This window comes from Sminthopsis crassicaudata, chromosome 4, assembly GCF_048593235.1.
Source record: "Sminthopsis crassicaudata isolate SCR6 chromosome 4, ASM4859323v1, whole genome shotgun sequence".
NCBI lineage: Eukaryota > Metazoa > Chordata > Mammalia > Dasyuromorphia > Dasyuridae > Sminthopsis > Sminthopsis crassicaudata.
This window is the reverse complement of record NC_133620.1, coordinates 453,152,868-453,172,484: the sequence shown is the minus strand read 5'-3', so window position 1 is coordinate 453,172,484 and position 19,617 is coordinate 453,152,868. Positions and strand designations below refer to the sequence as shown.

Sequence of the window (19,617 nt, the reverse complement as noted above, 5' to 3'; positions counted from 1 at the left end):
ATGGATTGTGGCGGCCCATGTGGAGCTGTATTCTAATGGCCAAGGAGAAGTGTTAGACTAGGGGCCCTATCTGTTATCCAAGTCATAGTTGGTTCTTAGGTTCTTGGGAGAGAGTAGTTGTGGGGCAGCACTTGGGATGGTGCTCGACACATAGTAGGTGTGCACCAGATATGTTATGTTGGGCATGTCTCCCAATGTCATCTCTGGGTGGGCCTCAGTTTTCTCATCTGTAAAGTAAGGGGGTTGGACTCTGGCCTTGATAGTTACTGCGAGCCCCAAAATCTGCTGCTCAGCAGAGATTTATTACTGTGAAATCACTGAGAAATATCCAAAGGGCCAAGAATACAAAATCACAAGAGGGGAAAAAGATCTAAGAGCTGAATGACAAACTTCTCTGCAAACCCAAATCCTCTTGGGTTTCATTTCCTGAGAGGATCTCACAGATTTATCCTCAACTCTACCCCACAACTCCCACCCACTGTGAATGACGTTCTCTGTGGTTCTTGTTAGCCTCATTAACGTGGGGGACAGCTAAAGCCCTAAGTGGATAGAGCAGAGTACAGGTCCGGTCTCAGACACTTAGCTGTGTGCCCCCGGGCTCCACTGGGGAAGGAAACTGTCGAGAAAATCCATGGACAGCGTGATGCACACCGGGACGATGATAGCAAATTCTTTAGCGTGGTCACTTTGGGCTGAGCCTTTTCTGGTTCAGGAACTCCTTTTCTAGCCCCTTCTCTGCTGCTTGCAAAACATAAGACTCCTTTAAAAACCTGGCCATTTGCTGATTTTTGTGCCTCAGCACTGTTTAATTTGATTACAGAGATGAAACATTATGGTCACAGGCCACATTAGAAACTTAAACCAATGGAAGTTTGGCCCCAGGCTCATGTGTCTCCCTCCTCAGAGGCTGCTGAGAAGGACCCCCGGGTCCCCAGATTTCCCCCTCACCCCTTCCCTGCCTGGGCTGCATGCTGCCTTCTGGTTTCAGACACAGTGATCCTAATCAGCTCAGTCCAACTCCAAGACACTGCGTGTCAGCAGTTGGAGCAGCCGCAGGCTCATTATCCGCTCGGGGCACAATTACTTGGCGGCGACCCTGTCTGGAAGGCTTCACTGAGCCCCAAAGAACTCATATCCTGAAGAGACACCGGCCCTCCAGGAGCGGATCACAACTGATAGGAGTTCTAATTTATAAGTCCATAATCTGATCTCCTGCTTTTGAAAGGAGATGGGGTAGGTAGATATTTAGTGTCCATATTCCTTGGGCATTTGGGGAAGATTTATTTGCTTGTGAGATTGATAATATTTTATAAGGACACAGGACTTTATTACACAGACCTGCTACTGTCCCTCACCTGCCCAGCCCCCCTTCCTGCGAGGAGCAGGCTTGAGGATTGATTGACTCTGAATTCAGGTCTGGAGAAGGATGACTCATGTCTAGCTTGGTGTATTGTCTGGGAGCGCTCCCCCATCCTCCAAAGCTTGGTGACAGGCCCAGCCCAGGCAAGGCTCCTGAGATGCGTGTTCTGAAAAGTCTCCATCCCTGGTCCTGAACTGGGCCAGGCCCCAGCACCCCGACCCCTAGCGGGCTGGAGCTGTCAGGCCGACAGCGGCCTTTCCTTCCAGGACAAGGGATGCTCTAATTTCATCGCCTCTTTGAGCAAGGAGGCGAGGTCACTGGGGGAGAGGGGAGAGCTCCGAGCGCTGGCTCTGGCACTTCCTCTGAGGATAGACATGCCGTGCTGTGTCAGACTGAGTGTCTTGCCATCCATCTGAAAGGAACGGTAGAATGGGCACCACTCAGTGGGCAAAAGCCTCTGCAGCCTGGAGACAGCTTCTTGAGCTCCCCTCCCCCAAGCTTCGGCATGGATGCTGTTGTCTGCCGCCTGCTTTTCCGACAGGGTCCTTCCCTTCCATGAGACCGCATGCAGTACATTCTGGTCCTTCCCTTCCCCGTGTGCCCTTTGCGTTGCCCTCCCGAGGGGCTACTTGGGGGGGAAGCCAGCCTAAGCAGGTCTGAACCAGAAGGCCCTGGGACATTTGCCCATGTTGGAGGGAGGTAGGAATAGCGGCTCATTCTTTACTTCTCCTGTTGTCTTCATCACAGTGTCTCCCCTGACCCAAGCCTATTACAAGGGACTCTAGGTCCTTGTTCAGGGCGGCAGAGCCCTGCAGAAGACAAAATCATTTGGTGGCCGCAAAATGGCCCTGGGCTCTCCTCTCATTCGCCCCGCTCCTGGGACTGCCTCCCTATACCTTGCCAGTGCCCCCAGGTTTGGGACGGGGAGAAGGGTCGGGGCAGGCTGGTTCTCCGGCCTGCCCCAGGCCCCTGCCCAGCTCTCCCTTCAGGCCCCGGGTCCCCAGCTCAGGCTCACCGTACATCTTCCCTCTTCCCGCAGGCTACCTGTGCATGACAGACCAGTGGTTCTCCGAGTACGTCTACGAGGTGGTGGTGGACAAGAAGCACGTGCCAGAGGATGTGCTTGCCGTCCTAAAGCAGGAGCCCATTGTGCTTCCAGCCTGGGACCCCATGGGAGCTTTGGCCAAATGACTGGCCAGCTCTCCAGTTCTCGCTTCCTGGAGCATGAAGGGGAGTTCTGGGGACTGAAGCCAAAGTGGAGGAGGCGGCTGTGATCTTGCCAGGCCCAGTCAGACTGCCGGTCTGCTGAGCCCCTCACTCCAGGAGCCTCTTGGGGAATTGTGCTTTATGCTGGACTGTGGAATCAACACACTATATTTCAGACAGGCTACTCTTTCCAAACGAATAGACCAGGTCATACTGTGTCTTCTCCTCCAGCCCTGTCACTCAGGCTCTAGGGAGGGGGGACAGGGGAATCTTAGTGTTCTAATCAAACTTTAAAAAAAGGAAAAACTCCATAGAGCAGAGAGAGAACTGTAGGAGACAAAAGGGGGAGGAAGCCGGCTGCTTTTCACCCTTGCCTGTGGTTCTCGGGTTTCAGAAGGGAAATGTCACCCTAAGCTTTAGCTCCCAGGGCTGCATGCTGCCTGACTGAGGATGGAGGCTCTGCCACGCGGGTCGCTGAATTTCACCTTTGCCATTTTAGCTTTCTCTGCCTCTGCCCGCATGGGATGGGGGTGGGGCCAGGGGCCGCAGGGCCACGGCTTGGGCCCGACTCCCACAGCTTGGAGCTACAAAGGTGGGGGGAGGGGAGAGGGCACACCACTTACTAAAAACCCATCCAAGCTCGGGCTCAGGAAGTTGAGATGAGACAGTGACCAAAATCATATCATGACCTGAATTAAAAAAAAAAAAAAATAGGGGAAATCTCTAGCCAAATGGTGTCATTTTAAACTTCTGCATCTGGAAGGGGTAGCGGGTGGGGGGACGGGGCTGCATTCTTTAAGACGACTAGATGGTGCTGTGAAGCTTTTGAATAAAACATTTTCCTAAATGAGAAGGAGTTGATGTGTTTGGTCTATATTGATGAGCCAGTGAGGCTCCGGGGGCCAAGGGACCTAAAGGACCTTATTTGTGGGCCCGCTCTGCTTTCCTTTGACTCTTAAGTGAACATCAAGAAAATGCTTTTCTGGAGAACAGCTCTGAGGGGTCCCTGACTCAGGGCTGCTCCACCATGTTTGCATTAGGGGATCCCCGGGCAGCCAATCTGATGAAATCTCTGGATCCTTTTTCAGAACCCTCTTTTAATACATAAAATTCAAGATTCCCAAGGGTTCCAGGAGGACCAGGGCCTGATCTAAGGATTTCTTCTCTTGTCTCTTGCCTTAAGAATTCACTAAGTCATTGTTTATGTGAACCTGCTGTGTCCGACCCAGAAAGATACAAGCTACGTGCCCATAGATGTGATTGTGTGAAGGAGAGGAAGGGAATAGAAAACCACCCTGAACCCTGTGGGGTATTGGTCAGTCTGAGTAGAAGGGATTGATTAAGTAGGAATCATTCAGGACTTGTAAGCTGGGAGGATGTGGAGTCAAAGATGGCTAATGCTTGAGATTTAGGATTGGGGGTTCCAGTGAGAGAACTAGGAAGGTGAGCAAGAGGGGGCGGGTTTGGAAGGGAAGAGGACTGTGGAATTGTGGGTTGTGGATGCCTGCAGGACATCTGTGGGAGATGGTGGCCGCCAGGCAACTGGAGATGTGGGATTGGAGGTCAGGGGAACGAGTAACACCTGAAGCCACGGGGATAGGTGAGATCTCCCAGAGATATAGCTGTGGGAGGGTTTTCTCTAAAGCTGCCCCCTTATGGAGCCATAGTATCCTGTTCCCTTCCTATGCCGCCCGCACTGTGTTCACTCATTCTCCAACACTACAACGACACTGTAGAAATAAACAGTTTTGAAAGGCTCGAGATACTCTGGTGAGCACTGACCGACTACAGTTCGAGAACTGATGGTGAAGGATGTTGCCCATCTCCTAGCAGAGAGGTGATGGGTTCAAGAGAAAGAACAAGGCAAATGTAAATTCAGCGGCCAATGTGGGAATTTTATTTTGTTCAACTCGATATATTTTTACAAGTCTTGTTTTTCTTTTTCCAGTGGGGGAGGTGGGATGGGAAGGAAATAAATGATGTTTAATTGGGAAAATAAATTTTAATTTAAAAAGGGGAGAAGAATGGACGTAGGTCAAAGTCTTGGGGATTCACAGCTGGTTAACGTCTGTCCAGCTGCTCTAAACTTGTCTTCTGACATTGATGCTCTTTCAAGTATGCGTTTAACTTGATTTTCGGTTGTATGATCTCTTGCCCACAGAGCTGAATTTTTGGTGTTCAATATAAAAGACGGATCATAGACTCATAGACTTGAACCTGGAAACTAATTGAATCCCCTCATAAATGGATTAATGAATAAAAAAAAAATTATTAAACATCCACTATATGCAGAGACTGAGTGGTAAGAATACAAAGAAAGGCAAAAATATAATCCCTGCCCTCCAAGAGCTCCCAATGGACAAATGTCCCAAATGGAACATTTGAAAGGAACATTTATTTGGACCAGGTTTAAATGATAAATTATTTGCCAAATGTGTATTATCTGGGCCCTGACTTGGTGATCACACTAGTCTCTACATCAGAAGATCTGCATATGAATCTCAGTTCTGATGGTTACTGGTTGTGTTCTGAACCACTGTTTTCTCATCTGCAAAATGGGAATAATAGTACTTGCAAGACCTCTACTCTGGTTGGTTTGAGAGAAAGGGCTAGGAAAATGGGCCCGGTTGCTCTTACCTGATGATAAAAGGGTTTTATGGGGTTCATTTATTCCACAAATATTTATTGAGCACTGACTGTGCCAGGAACTATATTAGGTAGTAGGGATACAAAGTCAAAAACCAGATCATTCCTGACCTCAAGGAGCTTACATTCTCTCTGGGTGTGGGGGAGGAAGGGAGGAGGATGGCAACATGTATACAGATAAGTATAAACAAACTATAAACCAAGTAAACACAATAGAAAATAATTTATGGGGGAGAGGGAGGGCACAAGCAACTGAGAGGATCAGATGAGGATTCATAAAAAACTGCCCTTGAGGGAAACTGAGGATAGAGCCCAGGAGAGCACTGCAGGCTTGGAGAACAGTCTGGGCAAAGGCTCAGAAATGGGAGACTGGAAGGTCAGGAAGGAAGGCTAGCGTGGGTTGTGTCTAGTAGCTGGATGGGTGGAATGAAGCTGAGTTGCTCTCTGATCCTAGAGATAATGAGGAAACAAGAGTTTGTTGACCCAGGGAATGGCAAGTGTTCAGTTCTGTACTTTTGAGATATCAATTTCTTTCCATTTAATAGAGACACGATCTCTCTGCAAAGTTCTTTTCAGCTTTATCTCGGCTAAGAATCAAGCAAATTGAAGAGAGGAAAATTCTAGATGGACCCAAGAACTTGCTAATAATATGGCTCATTATAGTAAAACATGAGTGTATAGCAGGGTTGCTTGAAGAGGACATGGAATTCTTTTTCCCAGAGTTCTTTAATAGTATATAATTTTACTGATGCCTTTAAAAGAAACTGGTCATTTCTGGATATATTCTTCCAACTCCCCCCCTCCTCCGCCTTCAATAAAACAACCTCTGTAATAAAGGAAAACAATTAAACACAATCCACTAATTCCACCTCTGACAGTGTTTGCAATATTCTGCTCCTGTTTTCTCCCTTTTCGTTGAAAGGAGGTAAGAATATTTTGATATTTCTTCCCTGGGACTAAGTTTGGTTATTACTCCCAGTTCATCTTTCTTTAAGAACGCTTTTCTCTTGCATCGCTGCAGTCATTGTTCCTGCTGATTCCTTTATTTTGCTCTGTATCAATCAGCTCCTACAGTTGGTTGTCACTTCTAATTGCACAATAACATTCATAACGCAAGTTGTTTGCAGTCATTCCCCGCACACTTGAGTCCTGCTGTGGTGATGTGAGTACTTTGGAATTTATGGCTACCTTTCGTGTCCTTGGGGGTGATGGGGAGGGGGAGAGGAATGTCTCCGAGCTCCTTAAGATTAGGGGGGATAAATAGCCCTGGCTGTCAGCTCCCTTTGTCTGGAGTTTCTTCATTAGATTGTGAGCTCCTTGAGGGCAGGGAGTTTTTGCTTGTGCCCTGTGCTTTGCACAGTGCCTGGAACCTCAGCTGTCCTGGCCTCTGGGACCACATACATGAAGGCAGCTTCTCTCTTTGTTTGTCTTCCTTCCTTCCTTCCTTCCTTCCTTCCTTCCTTCCTTCCTTCCTTCCTTCCTTCCTTCCTTCCTTCCTTCCTTCCTTCCTTCCTTCCTTCCTTCCTTCCTTCCTTCCTTCTTCTTTTCTCCCTTTTTCTCTCTCTTTCTCTCTCCCTCTCTCTTCCTTCTTTCCAATTAACATGGTTAATACTTGGTGTTTGCCTCATCTAGTTTGGGAGCAGCTCTGCCCAGAGGCCCAGGGAGCTCTGGCCAGTTCTTGCCAGGCCCAGAGTTCTGTTCCAGAGGTAGCTTCCGTAAATGACTGACCACAAGAAAACAAGGCCAGGCCTGAGTCATGCTGCCCAACCTCAGGATGTGGTGGCGAGGGCCGCTCTCGCTTGGCCTCTCGTGGTCATTGAAGCTTTGATCCGCCGCCCCCTCTGTGTCAGTGCCTGGGTTTGGGGATTGCTGCTCCCAAAGTCCTTGGGGACCGACCTGGGCACAGCATCACAGCTGGGCACAGTCGCGTCAACAAGGAGCCCAGAATTGCCATTTGCCCAGTATTTCATTATCATTACTATTGAGTTGTTGTTGGTTCCTTGTTAGTCATTCTAACCTAGAATTGCCACAGTTCAGACATTTTGCACAGAATTGTCCAGGAGACGAACTGTGCAGCCTTTCCTCTCCCTCAGAGGATGATGAACCTTCCTGGGAGTCTGGGATGAGGCAGAAACTGACTTTCTTCCACTTTGTGCGCTTTTCCAGACTTACACAGAACTGAAGTTCTTGAATAGTCTTGAAAACTATTTTATTCCAGCCATTTGGAGTCTGATGACCTGCTGGCAGCAAGTCCTAGTTCTGCCACTTGTTGGGAGTGGGTGACCTTGGAAAACCCCCCTCATCTCTCTGAGCCTCAATTTTCTCATCTGTAAAATGGGAATAATAATGGAGAAGGACTTGGGAGTCTTCATTGAGTTAGAGTTTAGTGTTAGAGTTTGGTAAGCTTTCAAGAGTTGTCTCCCTTACATTTGTTATGGGTTCGCCCCTTCCCATCCAAGTTCCCCTTACCCTCAGGGGACAACAAAGCAAAGGCTATGTTCTTTTGGGCAGGCTCCATCCACATGTGGTTGGGCAGGTGTGACTAGAGCAGTGGAAGAGGGCTGACGAGATCCTGAATGGAAGAATTGTTGCCGAAGGGTTGTGGGGCTCCGAGGCCTTGTGCTATTTATTCCTGGGGCTGTGATACAAAAGACCCGAGGAAAGGCGGAGGAGCGCGCCCTTCTGAGCCCAGCGCAGAGAGGCAGAGGAGGCAGATGGGGCTGGGGCCTTGCACCAGCCCCGTTCTGGAGTGAGACTGGTGCCAGGCTCTCCGGGAGGTGGCCGAGGATTAAATGTGACCTTTCCATCTCAGACCAAAAGGCTGAACGCAGCCCCATTAATTTGGTGTCTCACATCCTGCATCAGAACTGGATTAAGGTGAATGAGTAGCAGAGGGCCTGGAGTCCAGTGTCGGTGGGCAGGAGATAAAACAAATCCTCCACAGGTTTGGAACTGACTCATCATTTCCCTTTCTGGCAAGGATGACCCCCCACTTTCCATTTCCTCTCATAGGAAAATATGATTTCCACATTTCTATTAATAGTATTCTTCTATGTTTGAAATCTTAGAATTATCCTTAATTCTTCTCTCTGCCCCCTTCTACAGAGCCATTCATATATGACAAACAAGAACAACAGGTATATGGGGAAATACCAAATCCTGCAAGAAAAAAGGAATCTTTTTTTTTTTTTTTTTTTTTTTTTTTTTCAGGGCATAAAGCAGAAAGACAGACTCTAACCCCCAGGAAAACGTTCCATCACCAGTCCTGTTGGTTCTTTGTTAAGTTTTGGAGAAGTGAGCATGTTGAATTACATATATCACCTCACTTAAGCCTCAGAAATGGAACATAGGTGGTGTGGACAGGTCCCGGGCTCCCTCTTTTTGTTGGTCATCAGGCAATGGCTGAAGACCATCGTGGGGACTCCTTTCCCATATGGTTGGGCCTAAATGGTTACTGAAATCCCTCCCGACTCCGAAACGCTGCCATCTGGGGATTGTGTGACTCAGAACCAGTGACCTTGCTACCTCCCTACTGGAGACTGAAAAGGAAAAAAATCCAAGCCAGAAATGAGGGATGGCCACATTGGGGGAGGAAAGGGAACGTCGGGGGATCACGAGGAAAGCCAGGCATGTGCCAAAGTCAAAGGCTTCAGGAAGGGCAACAAGGAGGAGGACTAAGAGACCTCCGTGGGAGGCAGGGTGAGGCCGGACCTGCAGTTGGGAGGATCCACATCCACTTCTGTCCCACTCTGGACAGGTCCCTTCATTTTTCACTGAAACTTTCCTCACATGTAAAGTGGGGATCAATATGTATATATATAATAAATAGTTGGAAAAAATACTATTGAAAATTTTAAAATACACTACCACATATCATCATTATGAGGGAACTACATGGTGATCCTTAAAGCACTCCATCTACATGTTACATGCATATGTACATACAAGTTATTCTCATTGGTGACCTTGGAAAGAGGAATTTTATGGTAGCAGGAGGAGAAGTCAGAGATCAAGGGGTTAGGAATCCAAAGAATGGACAAGAACAAAAGACAGAGCCTTTAAGGGGTTTAATAATTAAAGGAAGACTCAAGTTGTTATGGGTTTTTTTTTAAAGCTAGAAAGGGGGGCAGCTAGGTGGGTACAGTGGATAGAGTACTGGCTCTGGAGTCAGGAGGACCTGAATTCAAATCTGCCCTCAGACACATGGTATCTGTCACATCACCCTGTTTGCCTCAATTTTCTCATCTGTAAAATGAGCTGAACAAAGAAATGATGACATCTTTGTCAAGAAAACTCCAAACAGAGTCACAAAGAGTTGGACGTGATTCAACCACAGTAAGGAAGGGAAGAACTGAGCCTGTTGGAAGGAAGAAGGAAAAGGGATTTTAACAAAAGAAAGATATTTGAACAGGTAATTGTGAGAGTGAGCCCTTAGAGTTTTGAACATTTTGTCCTGAAAGGACCTAAACAAACACTTATTAAGGGCCTTATTATGTGCCAGGTACTGTATAATCTCATTTGATCCTCACAAGATGCAATGTGAGTGCTATTACTATTCCGTGTGACAGTTTAGGAAATTGAGGCAGGCGGAAGTTAGGATTTGTGCAGAATTAACGGAACTAGTATAAGTGTTTGCAGTTCTTCTTAGGTATCCCTTCATGGCATTCTTTGGTAGTCTGATGAAACTTATGGACCTTTCTCAAAATAATGTTTAAATAAATCATTGAAAGAAACGCTAAGATTGTGTGATGATCAATTATGAAAACGTCGTTCTTCTCAGCAATACGGTGATCTGAGACAATTCCAATAAACTTGGGTTGGAAAATGCCATCTGCATCCACAGAGAGAACTGTGGCGACTGAATGTGGCTCAGTGCACACTGTTTTCACCTTTTTTTTTTTTTTTTTTTTTTTTTTTTGTGGTTTTCCCCTTTTGTACTGATTTTTCTTTCATAACAAGACTAATACCGAAATATGTTAAAAATAACCCAAATGAGATTGCTTCCTGTTGTAGGGAGGGGGAGATAAGGGAAAGAAAACATTTTGGAACTCTAAATCTTACAGGGGTGCATGTTGAGAACTATCTTTGCCTGTAGTTGGGAAAAAATACCACTGAAATTTTAAAAAGAAATAAAAAATACACGAGAAACCAGATTTTAGCTTTGCAAGTAGAGATTCTTTCTGGAAATTAGAGCTGGAATAAGCTATTTTGAAAGGTAATAAGTGATAGGTCTATGTTTAAATTTAAGAAAATAAAATACTAACACATTCAAAAAAAGAAAGAAATGTGAAATTTCAGTTAGAATTATCTTGGAGGGCAGCTAGGTGGCGCAGTGGATAGAGCCCTGAAGTCAGGAGGACCCGAGTTCAAATGTGATCTCAGACACTTAACACTTCCTAGCTGTGTGACCCTGGGCAAGTCACTTAACCCCAATTGCTTCAGAAAAAAAAAATTATCTTGAAAAGAGAGCTATATTCCCATTTGGAAAAGTCAATTCTGCCATGTCTGTGGCTTTAGATAAGTGATTTCCCCTCTTGTGGAGCAATCCCCTCCCTCCTCCTCCTCTCCCTCTTCCTCTTCTAGAACGTGCAGGGGCTGGTGCTCTTTAAGCTCCCTTCCCTTTCTTGTTCTCTGAGCCTAAGTTGTGGGCTTCTCATAACCCAAATCCCCAGGCGCGTCCTCCGTGCTTGCAGTACTCACGTCGACGTCAAGGTGGCAGCAGAGCCTCATCACTGAATCCTCAGAGCTGCCCGAGACTCCCTCCTCCCTCCCCATCCCTTTCCCTCCCCTGGCATCCCGCACACTGGTGGCTGCAGGCAAAGAGCCGACTCCTTCCTCGCTCCCCCAGTCCCGAGAGTTAGTCCGGAGGTCGCCGAGCTCTGCTCTCTGAGGTTCAGGGGAAAACTCTCCAAGTGAGCGCCAGGACACAAGCGCTGAGACTGTTGGAACATAAAATCCTCCCGGTTTTACTATGACGGGGGTGGGGGCGTGTTGCGGAGCCAGAGGCTTTGCTTGTTTCCCAGAGTCTCTTTGTGGCGGGAAGGGTCCCTTCGGGTACTTCTTCCCTTGGAGAGAAACGATTAGGGGGCTCATTCAATGGCTGACTGCAAGGGGGGACTGTGGTCTCCTTCCTAAGTTTCTGGGACTTCAGTCTTTTTTGGGAGGGGGAAGAGAAACTCTTGAAACTTGTTGTTGTTGTTATTCTCGCCATGGTGGGGGGACCCAAATAGGAAAAAGATGCCTCTTTGTCTCTGGATGTCTCCCGTTCCCCACACCCAAAACCGGGCCTTTGGTTCCTTCCTCCTGTGCTGAGGTCCCCAGGGCCTACGCCCCTGTCAGGCCAGGCCAGGGCCGTGCGGTATGGAAAGAGCGCTGGCCCCTGGAGTCCCAGCTGAAAGGGAGCCAGTACAGCTCCCTCGTTTTACAACTGAGGGAAACTGAGGCAAAGAGCAGTTAGATCTAAGTGTAAAGGTAGAATTCAGATGGACTCTTCTGCCTCTCAGCCAACTTCCCAGAGTCTGGGAGTCTAATCCTGGCCCTCCACAGTCCTCAGTTTCCTTCTCTGTAAAGTGAGGGCACTGGAGGAGCCGGGAGATCCGCTCTATCCTATGTGATCGTCCTGGGGGAGCCGCGCGACGGGATCCAGGACGGAGCTCCCCAGAGCTGCCCCCAGCGCCTCCTTGCAGCCACCCACCGCTAGGAGGAAATCACAGCGGCAGCCGTGGTGAAACATAAAGTTTATTCAGCTAAAAGTGACGCAAAAATTCTTCAAGAGCTCTTTGGCAGCCGATTATCTGGAAATCAGACCATGTGAGGGGCCTGGAGTACAAAAAGCTCCCCCTCTCCATGGGCAGCTCGCGCGCTCCGAGGCAGGCGGCGGAGAGACTTCGGCCGAGGCGCTTGGAGAGCTCCCCGGGGACAAGGCGCCCAGGAGCGGCGGGCGCCCGCGCAGGTACTAGCTCCCTCCGGCCCGCAGCCCCCCGCGCTCCTCCGCGGCGCTCGGGAGCTGCCCCCTCCTCTCCGAGCCCCGCTCTGGATCGCCTCGGAGAGGCCAGTAAGTGGGACCCAAAGACCCCCGCGGGTCCCTGCCCGCTTTTCTGGGCAGCCTTAAGTTTCCAGAGTGCTCCAGGGAAAGGAGAGCAAGGGAGAGAGGATGGGAGGAGAAGAGAAGAAACAAGAGGAGGAGAGGAAAGGAAAAGGAAAGAGAGAAAAAGGAAAAGAAAAGAGAGAAAAAGGAAAGGAAAAGAAAAAGAAAAGAGAGGAAAAGGAAAGGAAAAGAGAAGAAAAGGAAAGGAAAAGAGAAGAAAAGGAAAGGAAAAGAAGAGAGGGAAAGAAAAAGAAAAGAGAGAGAAAGAAAAAGAAAAGAAAGGGAAAGGAAAGGAAAAGAAAGGGAAAGGAAAAGAAAAGAGTGAAAAAAGAGGGAAAGGAAAGGAAAGAAGAGAGGAGAAGAGGAGAGGAAAGGAGAGGAAAAGAAAAAAAGAAAAGAGAAAAAGAAAAGAAAGAAAAGGAAAGGGAAGGAAAAGAAAGGAAAGGAAAGGCAAGGGAAAAAAGAAAAGGAAAGGAAAGGAGAAAGGAAAGGAAAAGAAAGGAGAAAGAAAAGAGAAAAGGAAAGGAAAGAAGAGAAAAAGAAAGGAAAGGAAAGAAGAGAGAAAAGGAAAGGAAACAAATGGAAAGAAGAAAAAAAGGAGAGGAGAGGAGAGGAAGGGAGCAGGGCCAGGGGCTTGGCTGGGGATGCTTGCAGCTGCAGGTGTCTCTATAATGGGTGAAGTGGGGAAGGGGGCACTGAAGAAACAAGCTCTTGGTGTGGTTGGGGCCCTGGGAGGGAAATGCATTCGGTCTCATTTGGCTTTGACTTTGACTTTGCATCTTAAGGGAAATTTAGTTTTTGGGGGTCGCCTGTTGCCTCACCGGGCACTTTGGTGGGGACCATTCGACACAAATAAGTGTCCGAACTCTGAGAGAAGTGAATGAATGAGAACTTGCCCCCGAGCTGGGTTCAGCTCCCTGAGTCCGCATCCCCTGGCAGGGGACGGACAGGGGGGCAGCCTGCTCCCAGCTTCCTCCGGGCATCTGGAGTTTCTGTCAAATTCAAATCCTTGTTCGACACAGCTGAAACTGATGAACTTAATATGGATTTTTTTTTTCCCCTTTACAAGCCAGAGAGTCTGTGTGTTGTGGGTAGAAAGTGCTAGACTTGCAGTCAGGGAAAAACTGGGTTTAGATGTTGTGCAGAGGCAGGACTCACTTTACTTTTCTGAGCCTCAGTTTCCTTTTCTGTCAAATAAGGCTCTTAATACCGGGAGAAACTCACGGGATGGTTGTGAAGCTCAGATGGGGCATGTAAAAGCTCTTTGTCAACCCTCAAATCGCGTGCTGCTATTATGAGTTTGTCAGTCTCTTTAGGAGTTTACAAAACTCACCGAAGCCAGAGGGCTCCGGGCAGCTGCTTCCTTTCCCCACTGAGCCTACTGCACATTATAAAGAACTCTTGCTGCTCTGGGAGGGACCCGTCCCTTTATGTGGAAAGCAGAATGACTTGCTCAGAGATGGCACTTGTAAGTGTCAGAGGCAGGATTTGAATCCAGATCCCACCCTCTCCCACAGCGACGCTGTCTTTTTTCCCCCTGGGTAAATGTGTATGTGATCTGTTTTGACTAGATGAACCAGGTCAGTGGATTATTTATGAGTTTGCTTAGCTCCCTTTGTGGCGAGAGAAGGGCAGCTGGGCCAAATATTGAATGGCTCTTGCTTTCCATCCTTCAGGAAACGCCTAAGAAAGCTAACGTGGGGGTTCATGGGGAATGGAAGGGCAGGGGCACTGAGCCCGGGGAGGAGCGGTGTCTCCCTCGGCTCAGGAGGGATGGGGTTCTGGAAATGTGCCTCCAGTGCCCCGTTAGCAGCTTTTGGACAGAGCCCATCAGGGGAAAGGGTCCGTGGTCTTCCCCTCAGAGTCTCTGCCACAGGGAGTGCCCGGCTGCTCATGGCCGTGGGCACAGAAAGCCACAGCTAGTGAGATGCAAGCTACTTAGTGTTTTTGCTCAGGGAAGCAGGGTGAGTGATGGTTTTGACATGGCTCCATCAATGAATGTCCCTTCCTCCTACTAACTGGGTATAAGCAGTCCAATTAGGAAACCTCAGGGATGTTGCCTGCCAACAGTGTCATCCAAATCTATTTTTCATTACTACTTGCTCCTGCAAGACTCTGAATGTGCTGCGGGGAGCAGGGGAGGAATGGCACTGAAGGCAGTTGTGGAGAGACACGAGCAGGATCAAGGATGAATAGTCAGGCTCGCCGGCCCCCTCTGAGCAAGGGAGGGCAGATGGATTTCTCAAAAATCTTCAGGAAAGACCATTCATGGTCAGGTGCCTGCTGAATTCCTTTCAGTAAATATATCAGAAGCTCCCACTCTTACTGGAGAGTGTCTCTCTGTGTGTCAGGCACTGATTAAGTTAAAAAAAAAAAAAAGTGATTCTTGCCTTTGGGGAGATTGCAAAATATTTATAAATTGATGCAAAATGACTTCAAGAGGAAGAGTAGTACTTGGGTGGATCTGGGAAGGTTTGCTGAAGGAGAAACCCTAAAGGAAAGTGGGGCTCCTGAGGGGCAGGGCTGCACGGTGGATACAACATTTAGCTTGGAGTCAAAGTTCTAGCTTCAAATTCTGCCTGATCTTGGGGGAGAGTGTCACCTTACTTTTATAGGACCCAGTTGTAAACTCGAAGTGCTTTTTAACTCTACGTATATGGACTAATGAAGATGATGAGACGGGGAAAAGGGAGTGGACTCCAGGCATGGCACTAGGGACTACTTGTGCAAAGTTATGGAGGGAGATGTTGTGCTGCACATCTGGAAGTTTCGTTGTACTTCCTTTGGGGTTGGTGCACTGGAAACTCTTTCCTACAGCCCTGGCCAAAATGTCCTGAATATGCCAATCAGTGCAGGAGATACCTAGGAAACGTAACCATGCAAGGGTCACCTTAGAAAACAGTCTGGGAGGTTTTGTGTTGAGAAGCTAGACACAACAGGGAGAGGTTACAAGTCTTTGCCTTTATCTTAAGATGTCTGGGCAACAAAAGTTTCTTGGGAAAGTCTGAAGACAGTGTGTTCTGAGTAAATGGTTTTCAGGGTGTGGGTCCTTGTTCTTCTTGACTATCCATCCTCTCCCACCCTCTCTCTATCGGTACTCGGCAACCACAGAATCCCAGCTCCACAGATACCCACAGCAGGAATGATAGTACGTCCATATAAGGATGCTCTGAAGGGGTCCAAGACCACCTCTGTAATCCCCTCTTCAGATGTTATGCTGTCTCCTTCAAGGGCAAGTCAATCTCTGTACTATTTGGTAGAACATTCTTTTTTTAATTTTTTTTAGTATAGCTTTTTATATATAAAACATATGCATGGGTAAATTTTTCAATACTGACCCTTGCAAAAACTTCTGTTCCGATTTTTTCCCTCCTTCCCTCCACCCCCTCCCCTAGATGGCAGGCAGTCCCATACATGTTAAACATGTTGAAGTATATGTTAATACAATATATGTATACATATTTATGCAGTTATCTTGCTGCACAAGAAAAATTGGATTTAGAAAGAAGGTAAAAATAACCTGGGGAGAAAAACAAAAATGCCAGCAAACAACAGCAGAAAGAGTGGGAATGCTATGTTGTGGTCCACACTCATTTCCCAGTGTTCTTTTGCTGGCTGTAGCTGATTCTGTTCATTTCTGTAGAACATTCTTAAGCCAAAGTCACTCTACTCCAGATCTGGAGCCAGTGGTCCCAGCTTTCCTACATAAAGTAAGATTTACAAAGCGCTCTCCTCTGCAGGAGGATAATTCTGCAGGATTGATAATGCAATGTCAATTTTTTTTTTCCCCAATAGGCTCAGAGAGATCAGGTTTGTATCTGTGGCTACTTGGCTAGTAAATACATTAGTCAAGGTTTGAAGCCAAGTCTCCCAAGTCTCCCCTAATATGCTCCTTCCATTGTACCTTAATGTCTCTAGAATATTTGAGTGTACATTATTTATGTAGCCTGGATAGGCTGCTTCCCTCTTAGGGATCTCAACTTCCTCTAGCTTTAAACTAGCTAGAGAGGGAGAGGTTGGATTTGATGAGCTCTAAATTCCCTTCCCCCATGGAAAACCTCCAATCTTACTCTCTGATGTCCTTTTCTCGAGACACACAATGATTTTATTTGGTAGAAATGGGCTGGACACAACAAACAGTTCAGGGCGTTTTATTTTCCTTACAGATCCTGCTAATTCACTTTAACCTAGTAACCATGGCAGATTTCAGGGTGTGGGCGGAATGGGATCAGGTGCAGAGCACGCCACCAGAGAACTGGATCTGGCTTACTTAGGAACACCTATTATGTGTGGGAATCAAGCAATATAGTCTTCGTCCCTTAGTCCAACTTTGTGCATAAATACAAAGAACTGACCAGTCCATATATTTTCTTCTCTATTTACAAAATCACACTTTCTACTCAAATACTTTACTCATTTATAGATTTGACTCAACACCAGCCAAAATGTCTTCAGGATCCTCAGTGGAATTTGAAAGTCATAAGAAAATTAATAAGGAAAAGGAGAAGGATAAAATTATCAGGGGAAACTATATAAAAAAACAACTGGTGTTGTTCAGCATCAGCGGGCAAACTTGCACAAACTGGCAGTTGCATCTCAAAATGTACTTTAAAGAGATTATTATAAAAATAGCTAATATTGGATCAAGATTTTTTTAAGCAAAGGAAAAAACTATAAATCAATGGAACTTAATGGAAAGTCCAGAAACAGAACCCAAAACACATGAGATTAGTGTCTGAGAAATCAAAGCCTGAAATATAGCAAGTATGGGGAAGCTTATTTAATAAAAACTGTTGGGAAAATTGAATATAGTGAAAAGTGACATACATTTCTCACATCATACGCCATATCATCTCTATTTGGATTAATCATCTAAATATTTTAAATTAAAGAAAAAGAAGTACTTGATTGACAAAGAAGAACAAATTCATTGGCAAATAGGAAAAATGTTGGAGACAAAATTGAGGGAACTGATTACATGAAGATAAAAGGATTTTGTATGACAAAGTACATCTCTACAGTGGATGGATTAGGAAAAATATTTGAAGTAAACAGATCTGATAAAAATCTGACAGCATTTACAAGAAATTAATACTGATTTATGAAAGTAAACTCATATTTATAGGAATATCCCCACATTAATGCATTCCTTCAAATAGAGAAATTATCAAAGGATATGCTAAGGCAGTTTTTGAAGAAGAAATACAAATTGCTAATAACAATTAATTAGATGTTTGAACTAATAATTGGGAAAATGAAAATCAAAACTTGAAGAAACCACTTTCATTACCATCCAATTAGCAAAAATAGCTCAAAACAATAAGATTCAGTATTGGAAACAGGCTCCCTACTATATTATTGGTGGCTTCATAGATTGCTATAAACTTTTTGGGAAGAAATCTAGCTACATATAAGAAGGCAGCTGGTTAATCATTCCACTCCTAGGACTTTATCCTATAGATGTTATTAAAAGAAAAAATACTAGGATATACTATAAGATATTTAATATGTATGGGAAAGCCTGCCATCTAGGGGAGGGGGTGGAGGGAAGGAGGGGAAAAATTCGGAACAGAAGGGAGTACAAGGGATAATGTTGTAAAAAATTACCTATGCATATGTACTGTCAAAAAATATTATAATTACAAAAATTAATAAAAAAATAAATTTTAACAAAAAAAGAAAGATAAAAGGGGGGGGCATTTCTTTGAAAATAGCTTCTATATTTGTAAAAGAGAAAAACTAGAAACAACCCATCTGTCCAGTGTGTCTGTGTTAGGTGAATGTAATGGGATATTATAGAACCATAAATGATAAATATGAAGAATTTAAAAATATATGGAAAGACTTTCATGAATGATACAAATCTAGTTCAGAGAATGAAAAAAAAAAATCTAACAAGAGAAACCAAATTTTCTAAGTACACAGATGGAAAGGGGATTAGAAAGAGATACAGAACAAATAAATTACTTGCTACTATTTTGTTAAATTTTATGTTTTCTGAGCCATTGGGATTAAATAATTTGGATTTTAAGAATTTGTTTAGAGATCTTTTCCATATTTTGATTATCTGTGAATTTTATGTGCTTGAGAGGGTTACTAAGTTTATAAGAAAAAAGTGAAATTAAAAATAATCTTACCTTATCTCCAGAGGGTACTCCCAAAACAAGTATGTGAAACTTATTCAGTTTTTATTTTTCTGATGTTTTTATTTTAAATGCATTTATTATTATTATTTACTTTTAAACTATTCACTTGCTATTAATTGCTTCTTGCTCCAGGAAGATCTGTAGATTGCTTTTGTAGATCTCATCCTAGGAAATAGTGGTTACTAAAGGAGGCATGTATGACACCCAGAATCTCACAAGAGCTAATGAGGTGCCCTGGAAGGATCCCCGAGTCTGGGCTCAAGGAGAGGGGTTCAAATCGTGACTCTGCCTCTTTTACTCCCTCCATCACCCAGGCAAGGATTTCACTTCCATTTCCTCTCTCATAAAATAAGGAGGTTGGACCATATGATCTCAACAGGTCCCTTAGACTTGGTATCGCTGATCATTTTGATTTGCCAGTTTTTGCTCCTTAGAATTTTAGTCCAAACTTTAGGTTTTGTTCCTCTGTGCGTGCAAAGAGAGGCTGATGTCATGCAGTGGGGAGGTGTCTGGGAGAGGAACACTACTTCTGGTCACAGAATCCAGGGCTTTGGGTCATCAAGTATTCTCTCTGTGGCTTTAGGAAAGTCCTCTCCTTTCATTGTTTTCCTCCTTTGTAAAACGGGGAGAAGATAGGCTAGATGAATTTAAATCTAGCCTCAGACACTTACCAGCTGTGTGATCCTGGGCAAGTCACAAAACCATTGTCTGCCTCAGTTTTCTCATTTGCACATTAGGGATAATGGTAGCATCTATATTGTTCGGAGGATAAAATAAGACATTTGTAAAATACTTTTCAAACTCTAAAGTTTGATTCTAGTTATGATTATTATTTTGAACTGAGAGCCAGAAGCCATTGAGTTTGGCCTGTTTCTTTTACAGATGAGAAAACAGATCAAAACATTTGCCCGGGGTCACTCCTTAATAAAATAGCTGAGGCAGGATTTGAACTCAGATCTTTTGGCTCCAAGTCTCAATCACTACACTTAGCTGCCTCCCCTGGCTCTTTCAGTTCTGACATTCTACAATCCCTGTTGATCCCTAAGATTTGGGGCCCAGGGAGTGCTTAGCCATGATTTTTCCAAGCCTTTATTTTTTATGAAGACTCATCCTAGTTTGTAGATGTAATGACAGAAGAGCTAGCAGCTGAGTGGGGGGGAAAAGGGGCCTCT

General features: G+C 45.5%; 2 protein-coding genes across 4 annotated transcripts in view; both read left to right on the top strand.

Annotated features, from left to right (window-relative positions):
* The window catches only part of BLMH (bleomycin hydrolase), a 41,837-nt gene extending 38,965 nt beyond the window's left edge, over window positions 1-2,872 (top strand). For both annotated transcript variants that reach the window (XM_074263792.1, XM_074263793.1), the window contains exon 12: window positions 2,400-2,872. In XM_074263792.1, coding sequence (XP_074119893.1) covers window positions 2,400-2,551 — 152 coding nt within the window. In that variant the 3' untranslated portion in view covers window positions 2,552-2,872. The remainder of the gene's footprint in view (window positions 1-2,399) is intronic.
* Window positions 2,873-12,000: 9,128 nt separating this feature from the next.
* The window catches only part of SLC6A4 (solute carrier family 6 member 4), a 53,407-nt gene continuing 45,790 nt past the window's right edge, over window positions 12,001-19,617 (top strand). Inside the window, exon 1 of one of the 2 annotated variants that reach the window (XM_074263786.1) lies at window positions 12,001-12,164. The gene's annotated coding sequence lies outside the window, so the exon portion shown is untranslated. Of the gene's footprint in view, window positions 12,267-19,617 lie in introns of both variants that reach the window. The other variant, XM_074263787.1, reaches the window with a different exon arrangement.